Below are 13,557 nucleotides of genomic sequence, written 5' to 3' on the forward strand. Positions count from 1 at the left end.
GCCCCTAAAGTCTCTAGCTTGTGAGTTTCACAGAGGCTTACAGCACTCTGTTTCCTCAAAGCTTCTAAGGGCAGCAAATCTCCAGCAAAGGTGGGCGATGGGGGCAGCAGTGGTGCAGACTTCAAGATGATATCCTCTGGCCTCACTGAAAACCAGTTACAGCTCTCTGTGGAGGTGAGTCCAAGCTCTTTTCAATTGCCAAGTTTGGGGAGAAAGGGTAGATAGGGTGGGTAATGTTTTAGTTCTCAGGTTAGGGCTTACCCCTTCTCCCTTGTTTTTCCCAGGTGTTGACATCCCACTCTTGTTCTGAAGAAGGCCTAGAGGATGCAGCCAATGTGTTACTGCAGCTCTCTCGGGGGGACCCTGGGACCCGGGACACTGTTCTCAAGCTGCTGCTGAATGGAGCCCGCCATCTGGGTTATACCCTTTGTAAACAGATAGGTAATAGGAGTAAAGCATTCTGTCTTTCTGAAACCTTCCACTTAGGTGTCACCTCTTTCTGGAAGCCTGCCCTGAGCCCCCAGGCTGAATCAGACATCTCCAAGCTCCTACAGCACAACTCCCATGCTCCTTCTGTCATAGCACTGATAACACTGGGTTGTCATCTGTTTTCCTCTACTTAGCTGTTGTTTGAGAGCAAGGCTGGGTTTATCCCCAGTGCCTGGCAAACAGCAGGTAATCAGTGCTTAATGAAGTGAAAAGAGAATGCATGGGAACAGCAGTGTCTCTTCCTTCTGTACACCTGTACAAGCCCCATGATAAGGCTTCTGAGGCAGCTTCATCACCTCAAAGATGTGCCTACATTACATTCAGGCTCAGGAATTAGAGTGAGAATAACGTTCTCTGCTTTGTGTATGAGAGTTCTTCAAAAAGTTCGTGGAAAGTAGAATTAAAAGATGATGATGTGAATCTTTCTATGAACTTTTTGAAGACCCCTTGTAGTTTTGAGGGTACAAAAATTCTAAGAACACTTGCAAATTGTCTACTTTTCATCATCTTCCTCCCTGTTTTATGTTGAAGAAAGTTAAAACCCAGGGTGATTAAGTGATTGGATCAAGGCGTGGAGCCAGGTTTTCTTTCAACATAGTCTCTCTGCTCTCTCCTACCCTCATCCCAATCATGGGTCTCCCTATATCTTGGCTACCTACTTAGTTATCTCTCTCTTTCCCACAGATGTCCCTGAAGCTGAGGTGATATGAGAGGTTATTGGCCTGTATAACTCAGGGTATTCTTTACTTTATGAGAATTATAAGGTTCTTCCAGAAGGAATTTGGCCTACAGCCTCTGACCTTTCTTGGCTGCTACCATTTTATTCAACACTGTGGGCCATGCACTGTCTAGGCACTCTGCTGTATAATTATCTCCTAATTTTCACTGCAACCTTGTGAGATTAGGCAGTAGTATTTCCATTATGAAGATGAATAAGCAAACTGGGAGAGGGGTGGAGAAATTTGAGATCATCACAAAACCTTAGTTCAGGAGATATACAGGGCTCCAAAAGGTACTTTTTCTCCTCTGCACTGAGCTGTATTTCATGTAGATTCAACAGATTCCTGAGGCCAAGTAAATCAGTGATCCCCAGGTGGTTGATCCGTGAACGCACATAGTAAGCTAAACAGCAGATTTCCTGTTTACTCTGGGTTCTCTCCAGCTTAGCAAAGAGGGTGGCCTGGGCAGGTTTCTTGGAAAGGTTTGGCTTTTATCTACTTTCATTAGAGAAGTTGGAACACTTGCTGGCTCCTCTGCCTGTCCAGGTACCCTGCTGGCCGAGCTACGGGAATACAACCTGGAACAGCAACGGCGAGCCCAGTGTGAGACCCTCTCTCCAGACGGCCTTCCTGAGGAGCAGCCACAGACTACCAAGCTGAAAGGCAAAATGCAGAGCAGGTGAGTGGTAGCTGCCCTTTAGGCTGGGGTATAGAATCAGACATTCTGAAAGGTGGCTCTTGCTGGTTTCCTGGTCTTTTTTCTTTCTTTGGGTGACTTTCCTATCAGTACTGTACACACTTGACCCAATTTTTTATACTACTCCCTACTTGTAAGATTTCCTTCTGAGGTTCCTTTACCTCTCTGGTTGATACCAGAAAGCCCTACTTGCTCTGGGTGTTTATGTCTTGATGCTGTCAATATATGCAAGCCACCTCTACACTATCCAGGTTTGACATGGCTGAGAATGTGGTAATTGTGGCATCTCAGAAGCGACCCTTGGGTGGCCGGGAGCTCCAGCTGCCTTCTATGTCCATGTTGACATCCAAGACATCTACCCAGAAGTTCTTCTTGAGGGTACTGCAGGTCATCATCCAGCTCCGGGACGACACACGCCGTGCTAACAAGAAAGCCAAGCAGACAGGCAGGCTAGGTATGGAACTAGAGTGTCCAGTTGAGGGGCAGGGTTGGTGGTGGAGAACCCACAGTCCCTGGAGGGGCAGGACTTAATGTACTGTATCCTTCCCGTTTGAGCTTTCCAAAAAGAAACTGATTTTTTTTTAAATGTTGATGGCTGCATTCTATATCTCATTCAAGCTCTCTGCACAGGAAATTGATTAGAGCAAGTGGGAATTCAGGGGGAGTGGAAATCTGGCAAGAAAATTGGGGACCAGCCTTTTGTTGAACAAGACTTAACTCACTGGGTGTACCTCTTTTCTGCTTCTTTGATCACTCCTGATTAAAACACTGCAGCCATGTTGCCTCAGCCATGGCCTGCCAAATCATTTTCCCTGCTTCTTTCCTCCTGTCGCACAGAACCCTATCACATGCCACCATCCATCTACATAGCATCATGCCCCCTGCCCTTAATCCTGTAATGGTAGATCTTGGTGCCTGAGGAGTACTCTGAAGCTGCCTGAACTGAAGCTCAAAGACCTCCACAGGATGCCCTGTGGCAGCCCAGGAGATAGGAGAGAGAATGTTTGGCATTCCCTCTTCCTACATTTTATATCTTGCCTTCCTTGTTTCTTTCTCCCAGGTTCCTCCGGTTTAGGCTCAGCTAGCAGCATCCAGGCAGCTGTTCGGCAGCTGGAGGCTGAGGCTGATGCCATTATACAAATGGTACGTGAGGGTCAAAGGGCGCGGAGACAGCAACAAGCAGCAACGGTTAGCATGATGCCTGTGGCCCCTCATTCATTTGTCTCTCCCCTCCTCCCCCCACCATGTCATCAGTGCCCTTACGTTGTATGCTTTTGCATTAAGTTTGCTACCTGAATGCTTCTGGATGACTGGGTTACTTTCTGTTGGTGTTTTCCTTACTGTTTGTTGATTGGTTTGGTTTGATTTAAAGCTTGGCCATCATACCCCACTCCCAGCTATCCAGTCAACAGTGGCGCTTTTGCGAACTGCCTAATGCTAAGTGTCTGGGTTCTGAGGGGATGTGGGATGAAGATTTTTTTCAGTCTCATGGAATAATGCAGATATATCAGAGACATCTCAGAAATCCTACCCTTGAGGCTGTCCTACTAATTCAGTTGGTTAGGGTGTGTTGCTGATAACACCAAGGTCCAGGGTTGGATCCTTGTACTGGCCAGCGCCAAAAGAAAGAAATCCTACCTCCTATCCTTGGAAGTCCCCCAAGCTTGGTACACATCCCACACAGCCACTTCTGTCTATGGCTGCTTCCTCCACCCTGGCCTCTACCTCTATTTTTCATAATCCCTTGGCACCTAGGTACTCAGGCACTTTTAGGAAGAAGCCTTCAAGTACATAAGTAGCCAGCTCAGGGTTGGAATCCCAGCACAGAGTGGTTGCCATAAAAGCCTGGCATTACTTATGTATGCTGTGGCGCTCTCATTGTTTTCCTGACCTTGCAACATGCAAGTCACCTTCCCAAGATCCAGGAAATAAAGGTATCCTGAGGCCTGGTTTTTCTTTGTGTATAATTACTATTATATGTACAGTATAGTTGCATTGGTCATGCTGGGAATAGCCTAGAATTTGGGGGCAGCAACTCCAGGAGGGTAGAAAGGGAAAATAGTTAGAGCTGTTATTCTGGAGTATTTTTTCTGCCCAGTCTCTTTCCCATCACCTGATAAGACATGTTGGCTTTTTAAATAATACCATGATAGGTTGCACTAATTCCTCTGTTATTTCCCTTTTTGTAAGCAAACAGAAACAAAGAGCAAGTCTACCTTCTACCCATCTGAGTTTTATACACACACTCACACACAAAAAAAATATACCTGTCCCAGAAGAAGACCTGAATGTACTCAAGAGGCTGTTGTCTGGCTGGGCTCAGTTCTGGAGTAGAGTGTAGACAGTGCAGGCATCCGGGGAGCTCTTTGGAAGAGCTTTCAAGTTCAGGATAGAGGACAGCAAAGGAAGTGGAAAAGCCATTCTTTTGTCCTGGAGAGCTACAGAGTTTCCTGACCAGATATGGGAAGCTTTTTTCCAAGTTTGATGTGTGAGAACCCCTACCCTGTCCCTAAGGAAAGCAGAGTTGCACCTTTTATGTGACTTTGTCTCCCTTTTATCCAGTCGGAGTCTAGCCAGTCAGAGGCATCTGTCCGGAGGGAGGAGTCACCCATGGATGTGGACCAGCCATCTCCCAGTGCTCAAGATACTCAGTCCATTGGTCAGTACTATTACTTGTTTGCAGCCCAGCAAAAGGGAGAGCCAATCTTGTAGAATGTCTGCTGGATCTGTGCTTCCAACATACACAAGCTCAGTGTTTTTCCATTTGTTCCAGTGAACACTGGTTTCTGTAAATGTTAACAGGTATTTGACAGCCAAAGCACACTGTAATTCCTGTAGTAAAGAAGCTATGTTATGATACTACTCATGGAGACAGCATGTATTTTGAGTCTTGGCTCCCCCATTTACTAGCTCTGGGACCTGAGGCAAACCTCTCTTTGCTTTATTTTCCTCATTTAAAATGGGGATGTTTGTAGTTGTTAGGATTAAACGAATTAATACATGTATAGCACTTAAAAAGAATGCTATTATTAGCAGCATCTCAAAATCTGTTTACATAGAATACTTTCTGGCACCCTTTTAACGTATTCCTGTGGAATAGTGTTCTCGTGGGATATCCATTTTTGAAATGCTGTATTAAATCATTTAGAAAAATCTAAGTGGAGGTTATCAGAGCTTTGGGAGATAGATATTATTCCCGTGTTCTCTGTTCATCTTTTACCCAAGGTCATGTGATCTGAAAGTGCCAGAGCTGGGATTCAGACCTAGGGCTGTCAGAGCCGTGAAGAATAGTCAGGATTTGGGGAGAGGATGAAAAGCAAAGGTTAGGAAGAAGCCTAAGCAGGGCAGATGTGTGGTGGGAGCAGGTATAGAGAGGGAGAGGAAGGGGAAAAGGGTTGGTAAGGAACGAGTTGCTTCTTCCCCACCCAGAAGATGAAGCTGGGTCTTGCTGCTTGGCGGCTAAGCAGAGTTAAGAATAAGCCCCTGATGGATATTAGGAAAAGTATCAGCGACGGGAGTCCTGTCGCACCATGGCTTTTTGGGGTTTTAAACTGTTCCAGGACAAGATGACTAATTCAAAAGGCATTGGACTTAAGAGTCAGAAAGATCTAATTTTATGTCCTGGCGCCCTGTCTTTTGTTGGGAGGGTTGGGGGGAATAGAGAGAAGACAGACTGCTTCCACGGGCAGCTGTCAGAATTCAATGAGGATAATGTCCTAAAATGCACTTCGTAAACTGGAAGGCAACCATCCAGAGTTCCACCACTGTTGCGTTATCCTTAGGTAATCCACAGGTCCTCTGGGCATGAACAAGGCAGTGACTTGGCCAGCACTGTTTAGTAGGACTTTCTGCAGTAGTCACTAGCCACATGTGTCTTTTAAGCACTTGAAATGTGGCAAGTGTGACTGAGGAACCGAATTTGTTATTTTATTAATTTTATTTAATTTAGATTTAAATAACATTCAGTGCAGGACTAGACCTTGCTTTCAGGTGTTGCTTAATGAGCACTACTCAATGACCGGCAGACCAATCTGTTTGATCTGTCTAGTAGCCTGCGCATTTGGACTGGGAAAAATCTTAAGTGCAGGAGAAACCTTGAAGGCTTTCTGACTCTCTCTCCTGTACCCTGTAGCCTCAGATGGAACCCCACAGGGGGAGAAGGAGAAGGAGGAGAGGCCACCTGAGTTACCACTGCTCAGTGAACAGCTGAGCCTGGACGAGCTGTGGGACATGCTAGGGGAGTGTTTAAAGGAACTGGAGGAATCCCATGACCAGCATGCGGTGCTAGGTGAGTTGTGGTCTCAGGGCCCAGGTCCCAACCCACTGGTCTGCTCAGGGACCTTTTCTTCCAGCTTGATTTTCTTCCTTTCAGGTTAGTCCTTTCCCTCAGTATCTCTATAATGAGAATTCAAAGGAGAATTGTTTTTGTTTTGACCTTAGTATCATAAAAAAAGATTTGCCTTCACTTTTAATAGCTGGTATCTTTTACTTTTCAGACCAGGGGACTCTGTAACTGGTAACCTGTCCCCCCCGCCCCTTCTTTTTTGGCTTCATGGAAGCTCTGGCTTCCTCTGTGACTTTATTCTACCATTATATATCCCTGCAAGTTTTCATTGTCTCTTCTTCCGTTGTTGTATTTTTGTAATTTGTTTATGAAGGCGAAGAGACCTATATGTTGAAGTCTGTAAAGTAAAATGTCACTTCCTTGTCATTCCTACCCCCAGTGCTACAGCCTGCCGTTGAGGCCTTCTTTCTGGTCCATGCCACAGAGCGAGAGAGCAAGCCTCCTGTCCGAGACACCCGTGAGAGCCAGCTGTCACACATCAAGGACGAGCCGCCTCCACTCTCCCCTGCCCCCTTAACCCCAGCCACTCCTTCCTCCCTTGACCCATTCTTCTCTCGGGAGCCCTCATCTATGCATATCTCCTCAAGCCTGCCCCCTGACACGCAGAAGTTCCTTCGCTTTGCAGGTACAGAGAACTCTTAGGCCCCCAAATACAGAAGGTTTCATTTTATACAGGGTTGTTTCATACATTTTATCCTTATCTGATTCAGCAGAGAGACGGGGTGGTGTGGTAAGTGAGCCTAGTGAGGTCAATAGTAAGGGCTGCTCTGGAAGTCCTTATGGGCCACTCTGAGGAGCCTGGACTTTATTCTGAGGCCATGGGAATCCAGGCAGGGATAGAAATGCTCAGATTCATATTCATACCTCAAGGCTAGCCCCTGGCTTTGGCTAATTCCTTTTTTAGGCCCCTGAAACAAGGAAGAAAAAAGAAGAAAGAGTTGCTTATGGTGTTCTGTGACTCATGATGTGTTGATTTCTGCTATCATTTCTCCCCTCAGAGACTCACCGCACTGTGTTAAACCAGATTCTACGGCAGTCTACCACCCACCTCGCTGATGGGCCTTTTGCTGTCCTGGTAGACTACATTCGGGTCCTTGACTTTGATGTCAAGCGCAAGTATGTGCCCTGGATGTTGGGGGGTCAGGAACTCTCCAGATGGTATCTCCCTTCCCAGAAAGGAGCCAGAGTTGCTCCTGGGGCCAGAAGTTTACCTTGGTGGCAGCACTTTTAGGATGGTGGTGGTGGGGAGGGAAGAGACTCAACTGTGCCACTGACAGGTATCTAAATACAGTATATCTGGCCTTCTCTTCCCTGTCTCCATTCCTCATCGGCGAAAAGAAAGCCACATAGTTTTTTGTTTTATTGCTTTTCTTTTTGGGGGGCAGCTGGCCAGTAAGGGGATCTGAACCCTTCACCTTAGTGTTACCAGCATCATGCTCTCCCAGGCGAGCTAACCAGCCAGCTCCAGGGCCACATGTTTTTTGAGCCACGTGATTTCCCAAGTCCCATTCCGTCCTTTGGGGTAGTGCAGGAGGTGCAGGTGGCCATGGTGCACTCACAGGAGGGCTCAGAGGGGCTTCCACACTATATTCATCCCTACTCCTCCTTCCTGTGCACATACACATGCTTACCTGCTTGTTGCAGAAATTCCATTCTGCAATCTCTGTGGGCCCTTATTCAGTGCAGATGGGAGGAATTTAGAGTTGGTAACAAATGATCTATTTCTCCCAACTACTGGGCATCTCCCAAGCAGGTGGTGAGCAGAGATCAAAGTGTTTGGAGGATGGAGGGAACATCATTGTGGGTCTTCATCCTAATGAAGCAAACAGAAATTTGTTCTGCCACCCCCAATTTTACTTTCCTTCTCTTCCTCCTTCCCAAGGTATTTCCGCCAAGAGCTGGAGCGTTTGGACGAGGGGCTCCGGAAAGAAGACATGGCTGTGCATGTCCGCCGTGACCATGTGTTTGAAGACTCCTATCGTGAGCTGCATCGCAAATCCCCTGAAGAAATGAAGAATCGATTGTAAGAGCCTGGAACAGAGAACAGACAAGATGGTGGGGCGGGGGGGTTGCACCTTCCTACATGGTAGCAGTGGCTTACTATGGCCTGGAATTTAGGGAGGTGCTGCCCTCCCCAATAGGAATCTGGCTTAGATAATCTCACTGAGCTGTCTCCTATCTTCTGGGCCTTATCTGCTGGCTGAGCTACCCTACAGTTCCCAGACATACAGGAAAGTCTGGTGTTTACAAGGATACACCCAATGGCTTCACAGTAAGCTTTCACCATTGTTACACAAAGAACACAAAGCCTGCTGAGCATTTGGTACCCTGGGTTGGAGGAGACATCAATTGCATGAGTGGCCCCCACCAAATTGGTAATTGCTCACTGGTGATTCTGAAGCCTCCTAGAGGCAAGTGGCAGTTTGCAATACCAAGTGTCATAGGAGCTGACAAGATGAGAAACCTATTGGCGTAGGTAGTTTGATTCCTCCCGCCCCTTATGGTGTGGGCTCACCATTCTTGTAATCACGCAAGAAATCAGAGAGTCGTCTTAGACAGACTGTGCCATGCTCCTCCACTACCAAGTACCTTAGAGAAGTTGGACTCTGGGCTTAGCTCTGTCTAATGCTACTTTTCTCCCCACATACCCTAAGTGAAGCCTCACTTAGTACTCATACCTTTCCTATTGGTGTTTTCTGGAATATTGGTGAACCTTTACTGATATTTCAGGACCTCTCTCTCCGGTCAATAGTGCTTTTCCTTATCCTAGATCCCAACCCCACGTCTGGGCTCTCCTGGCAGTCTGTTCACCTCTTCATCTGACACTGCACCCCTCAAAGTCTGCTTCACAGCTTCTCACTAGAGTAATGCTGCCCAAATGAATGGATTTGTGCTTTCTGCTCAGCTCTCTTCTATGTCTTCTCTTTTGCAGGTATATAGTGTTTGAAGGAGAAGAAGGACAGGATGCTGGAGGACTCCTGCGAGAGTGGTATATGATCATCTCTCGAGAGATGTTTAACCCTATGTATGCCTTGTTCCGTACCTCACCGGGCGATCGAGTCACCTACACCATCAATCCATCTTCCCACTGCAACCCCAACCACCTCAGCTACTTCAAGTTTGTTGGACGCATTGTGGCCAAAGCTGTGTATGACAACCGCCTCCTGGAGTGCTACTTTACTCGGTCCTTCTACAAACACATCTTGGGCAAGTCTGTCAGGTAAGGATGTGGCAAAGTCCTGGGACTGTCCTCAGCTCTGGGGGTCAGGTCCTTTTCTTGTGTCCCGTCCCTGTGCTGCCTCCCTCCCCCCAACTCATGACCCTAATTGTGTTTTTCTAGATATACAGATATGGAGAGTGAAGATTACCACTTCTACCAGGGCCTGGTTTATCTGCTGGAAAATGATGTCTCCACACTAGGCTATGACCTCACCTTTAGCACTGAGGTAGGTCAGGAAATACTGACCACAGCACATCCCAGCTAGTCTTGGACACCCATTCCAGGATCACTTAGAGCTGGCATTGGATAATCTGTCAGAGTGCTAAGGAAGCATCTTGACTTAAAGCCCCATTCCCCATCAGGTGGTAGGGGGAGGTGCGGGTAGGGAGATGAGACATCACAAACAGAAAAACCTAAATTTGTAAAACAATCCAGGCTGTTTCCTAGTTTCCCCTTTATAAAAAACATGTTTCAGTATATGATTCTTCATTCCTGAAGTTATTTCATTATAGAAGATTTGTACAAATAGAGATATGTAAAAGACAACAAAAACTTGTAAGGTTCTATTCTTATGTTGTATTACGTTACATGTTAGGCGTGCTCTTTTTCCATTGACAGCCACCTTATTCTCTACCTTTTTTATGTGTCTTAGGGCCAAGGAGTAATTCCCTCATTTCTACCCTTGGCCTTTCTCTGTTGGGGGAGTTGTGAGCTGATGAGTAATGAGAAAAGACTGTTTCATTTGGACTTGCCTCATATCTCTGTCCAGGACGTGGCAAGAAATTTAGAGTGTGTTCCTAAATATCTAGGTTAGTCCAGTCCTAGACCAAGCCTGATATGTATGATTGGTGTTTTGGGTGTTCTAGGTCCAAGAGTTTGGAGTCTGTGAAGTTCGTGACCTCAAACCCAATGGGGCCAACATCTTGGTAACAGAGGAGAATAAGAAGGAGTATGTACACCTGGTGTGCCAGATGAGAATGACAGGTAGGGGAAATGTCCTTTAGACCTCAAGTTGCTCAATATGGGAAGAAGTCAGGCGTCATTCATTTCTCAAGCATTTTCTGTTTTTTTTCCCCTTTGACACAGCCCACAGATTCCTTACACAAAAAGAACACCTGACCAAAAATATCTAACTTCATTCGCTCTCATACAGGGGCTTAGAAACAGAGTGGTAGGTGAGGCAGGCAGCCCAGTCAGCATCCTCGTAGCATCAGGAGCCAGGTTGGGTCTCTCTCACCTCTAACAGTTGTGTGAGTTCAGAAGCCATGTGGCTTTTTGGTTTTCTCTCCAGGAGCCATCCGCAAACAACTGGCAGCTTTCTTAGAAGGCTTCTATGAGATCATCCCAAAGCGCCTCATTTCCATCTTCACTGAGCAGGAGTTAGAGTTACTCATATCAGGACTGCCCACCATCGACATCGATGATCTGAAATCTAATACCGAATACCACAAGTACCAGTCCAACTCTATTCAGGTGAGCTACTTTTGGTGTCCCTCTCCGTATGGTCCTCTTACTGTAAGATACCAAAGAAATGTCAGTAGTTTGAGAAGGGGGTTGTGGGTGATAGTTTACCTGTACCTAACTTCATTCTTCTGGAGCATATTTCAGTTGATGTTTTTGCCCGTCTTATGAATGAAGGGACTTGCCTAGGATTCCAAGTCCAGTCCATTTTCCCAGATTCCACCCCCTCTCCTTCCTTCTAGGAGCTCTCTACCTAACGCTGGCTTCTATGTCCCTTCCTACAGATCCAGTGGTTCTGGAGAGCATTGCGTTCTTTCGACCAAGCTGACCGTGCCAAGTTCCTCCAGTTTGTCACGGGTACTTCCAAGGTGCCCCTGCAAGGCTTTGCTGCCCTCGAAGGCATGAATGGCATACAGAAGTTTCAGATTCATCGAGATGACAGGTCCACAGATCGTCTGCCTTCAGCTCACACGTGGTAAGAGAAAGGGTTTGACTGAGTTTACGTACTTGACACTTGAGGCCCCTGCCAAGGTTGAGAACACAAATCTGGCCCAGTCCTGGACCCTGGGTAGCTCACAGTTTGGTGGTTCTATGGAAGAGGTCATATTTGAGACAAGAAAATGGGCTAGATCCATATTGGGAACTGGGGAGACTCTGACAGGTGCACACCACCACAAGAGAGCATAGTATATTCCAGGGCTCAGCATGGCTAGAGCAAGGAGGACTTGCAGAGAGCAGAAGGCTAAGAACTCAGTAGAGGTCAGGTTATCAGTGACCCTGAATACCTCCTTAGAGCTTGCACTTTAGCCTGTAGGCCAGGCCATGGTGTTTAAGGAAGAGTTACAGGGTCAGATTGATGTTTTCGGTGCCTGATTGCTAGTATTGGAGCCAGATTGGAGGAGGGAAGACTGGGCCAGCCCAAGATTGGGAGTCAGTGAGAAGCAAGGAATAGGTTCCCTTGGGGAGGGAAGAGTCAGGGGACACCATAGAACACAGGAATTTGGTTATCATCTCTTGTCGTGAAACTGATCTTTCTTCTTTGCCTAGTTTTAATCAGCTGGACCTGCCTGCCTATGAGAGCTTTGAGAAGCTCCGTCACATGCTACTGTTGGCCATCCAGGAGTGCTCTGAAGGCTTTGGGCTAGCCTAATAAGGCCCTGCCCACCTCTGTGGGGTTTTTCTACCATCGTTGGACCTGGGGAGGGGGGAAATTTAAAAAGAACGAGAAAGAAAATGTCAAAAAACAATAAATGATATACACCAACTCACCATGTGTGTGTTTCAGCTGCCCCCTCTTCCCCAGCACATACCTGTTCCCCTTCTGCTCATTCTCTCTTCCCCTCCTGTTTCCTTACCTCCTCTCCCCTTTCCATGCCGTCCATGGCCCCCACCCCATGTGTTAAAAAGGCAGTAGCCTTTTCAGGGACTTGTTTGTCCCAACTGTTTTGAACAGTGTGTTCTTCAGATTCTGTGTTCAGAAGGATTTGCTGCATTGAGACTTGAAACCTTTGGATAGGGGAAAAATTATATATATATATATTTTTTTGTTCTGTTTGCATTTCTTAATTTGTGCTTGGAATGTGTTGATGTGCACAGCTAATGATTCAATGCGAGACAAGATTGGCGTCTGTGTCGTGGAGGTTTCAAATAAAGAGCACTCTTCATAACTCACTTTTCACAATGGAGTTTTTTTCAAACTTAGGGGGAAAAAACCAACATGCTAGACATCTGGAGAAAAGATCCAAATGAACTCTCCAGAAAATCACCATCTCTGCCCTACCCACTCGCCCACCTGCCTCCACCACTGGTAAAACTTCCTCCTTCAAAGTCAGTCTCCCCACAATCAGGAGAGATTGGCAGCCACCAAGAAGGAACTGGGGGGAAGTCTTTTTTAGAATGGAATCTGTACTTGGGGATGGTCATGGTGTTAGCAATTATAGCCAAGGACAAAGCATCACCTTGCTCAAGGGAAACAAACTGCAGTGGATTGTACAAAATGTTGGAGAGAGCTCACTTGACCCAACTGAGGGTACGTACTATTTGGTGAGCCTTTATATAGTCTCAAATCTGGGTCTCAGTTTAAAACTTTTCACTTATTAATGTTTTAGTTCATTTCTAATAAATTTTAATAAGCAAATAATTTGACTAACTCTTCAGAAGACCATTTTTCCTGTTTGTTTTTTTGTTTTGTCTCTCCCTCTTGTCATCTGCCTGCCTGTCTGCCGGTCTGTTCACAGATCACCTAGTAGTCTTTCATGGTTTTACTCCATCCAGCACTTAAAGCTGATCTGAGGACTTTGGTTCCTGCCTTCAAAGAAAAAAATAAAAATTTAGTTAGACAAACCACCCCAAGTGGTGCTTGCTTTGTGTGGTTTTTCTCATCCTCTGAGGTGCTACCTCTTAAAGATTTTCCTCTTGACCTTGGCCAAAAGTGTGGGTCTGGGAAAGCAGGGGTGTGTCCTAACATTCCTTGGTCCCGATGCAACTAGCTACTAGCCATTGTCCCCTCCTTTTCAATATTCACACTCTTCCATTACCTGGCCCTGCTTTGCTGGCCCTGTAGTTGAGTTTCTAATCGGGGAGGAGATGATCGGTTCTGTGCCACATGTAGAGAGGGGTCTCAGTG

At 46.4% G+C, this 13,557-nt stretch overlaps 1 protein-coding gene across 10 annotated transcripts in view; it reads left to right on the forward strand.

Moving 5' to 3' along the window:
- Window positions 1-12,199, forward strand: part of HUWE1 (HECT, UBA and WWE domain containing E3 ubiquitin protein ligase 1) — a 149,369-nt gene extending 137,170 nt beyond the window's left edge. For 9 of the 10 annotated variants that reach the window (XM_063083921.1, XM_063083928.1, XM_063083925.1 and 6 more), the window contains 16 exons: window positions 62-174; window positions 285-441; window positions 1,755-1,887; window positions 2,157-2,359; window positions 2,966-3,093; window positions 4,468-4,564; window positions 6,038-6,193; window positions 6,630-6,875; window positions 7,249-7,366; window positions 8,133-8,273; window positions 9,183-9,470; window positions 9,591-9,696; window positions 10,337-10,454; window positions 10,762-10,943; window positions 11,216-11,406; window positions 11,979-12,199. In XM_063083921.1, the coding sequence (XP_062939991.1) occupies window positions 62-174; window positions 285-441; window positions 1,755-1,887; window positions 2,157-2,359; window positions 2,966-3,093; window positions 4,468-4,564; window positions 6,038-6,193; window positions 6,630-6,875; window positions 7,249-7,366; window positions 8,133-8,273; window positions 9,183-9,470; window positions 9,591-9,696; window positions 10,337-10,454; window positions 10,762-10,943; window positions 11,216-11,406; window positions 11,979-12,081 (2,480 nt within the window). In that variant the 3' untranslated portion in view covers window positions 12,082-12,199. The remainder of the gene's footprint in view (window positions 1-61; window positions 175-284; window positions 442-1,754; window positions 1,888-2,156; window positions 2,360-2,965; window positions 3,094-4,467; window positions 4,565-6,037; window positions 6,194-6,629; window positions 6,876-7,248; window positions 7,367-8,132; window positions 8,274-9,182; window positions 9,471-9,590; window positions 9,697-10,336; window positions 10,455-10,761; window positions 10,944-11,215; window positions 11,407-11,978) is intronic. The other variant, XM_063083931.1, reaches the window with a different exon arrangement.
- Window positions 12,200-13,557: the final 1,358 nt, after the last annotated feature.

Source organism: Cynocephalus volans, chromosome X (assembly GCF_027409185.1).
Source record: "Cynocephalus volans isolate mCynVol1 chromosome X, mCynVol1.pri, whole genome shotgun sequence".
In the NCBI taxonomy this organism is placed as follows: domain Eukaryota; kingdom Metazoa; phylum Chordata; class Mammalia; order Dermoptera; family Cynocephalidae; genus Cynocephalus; species Cynocephalus volans.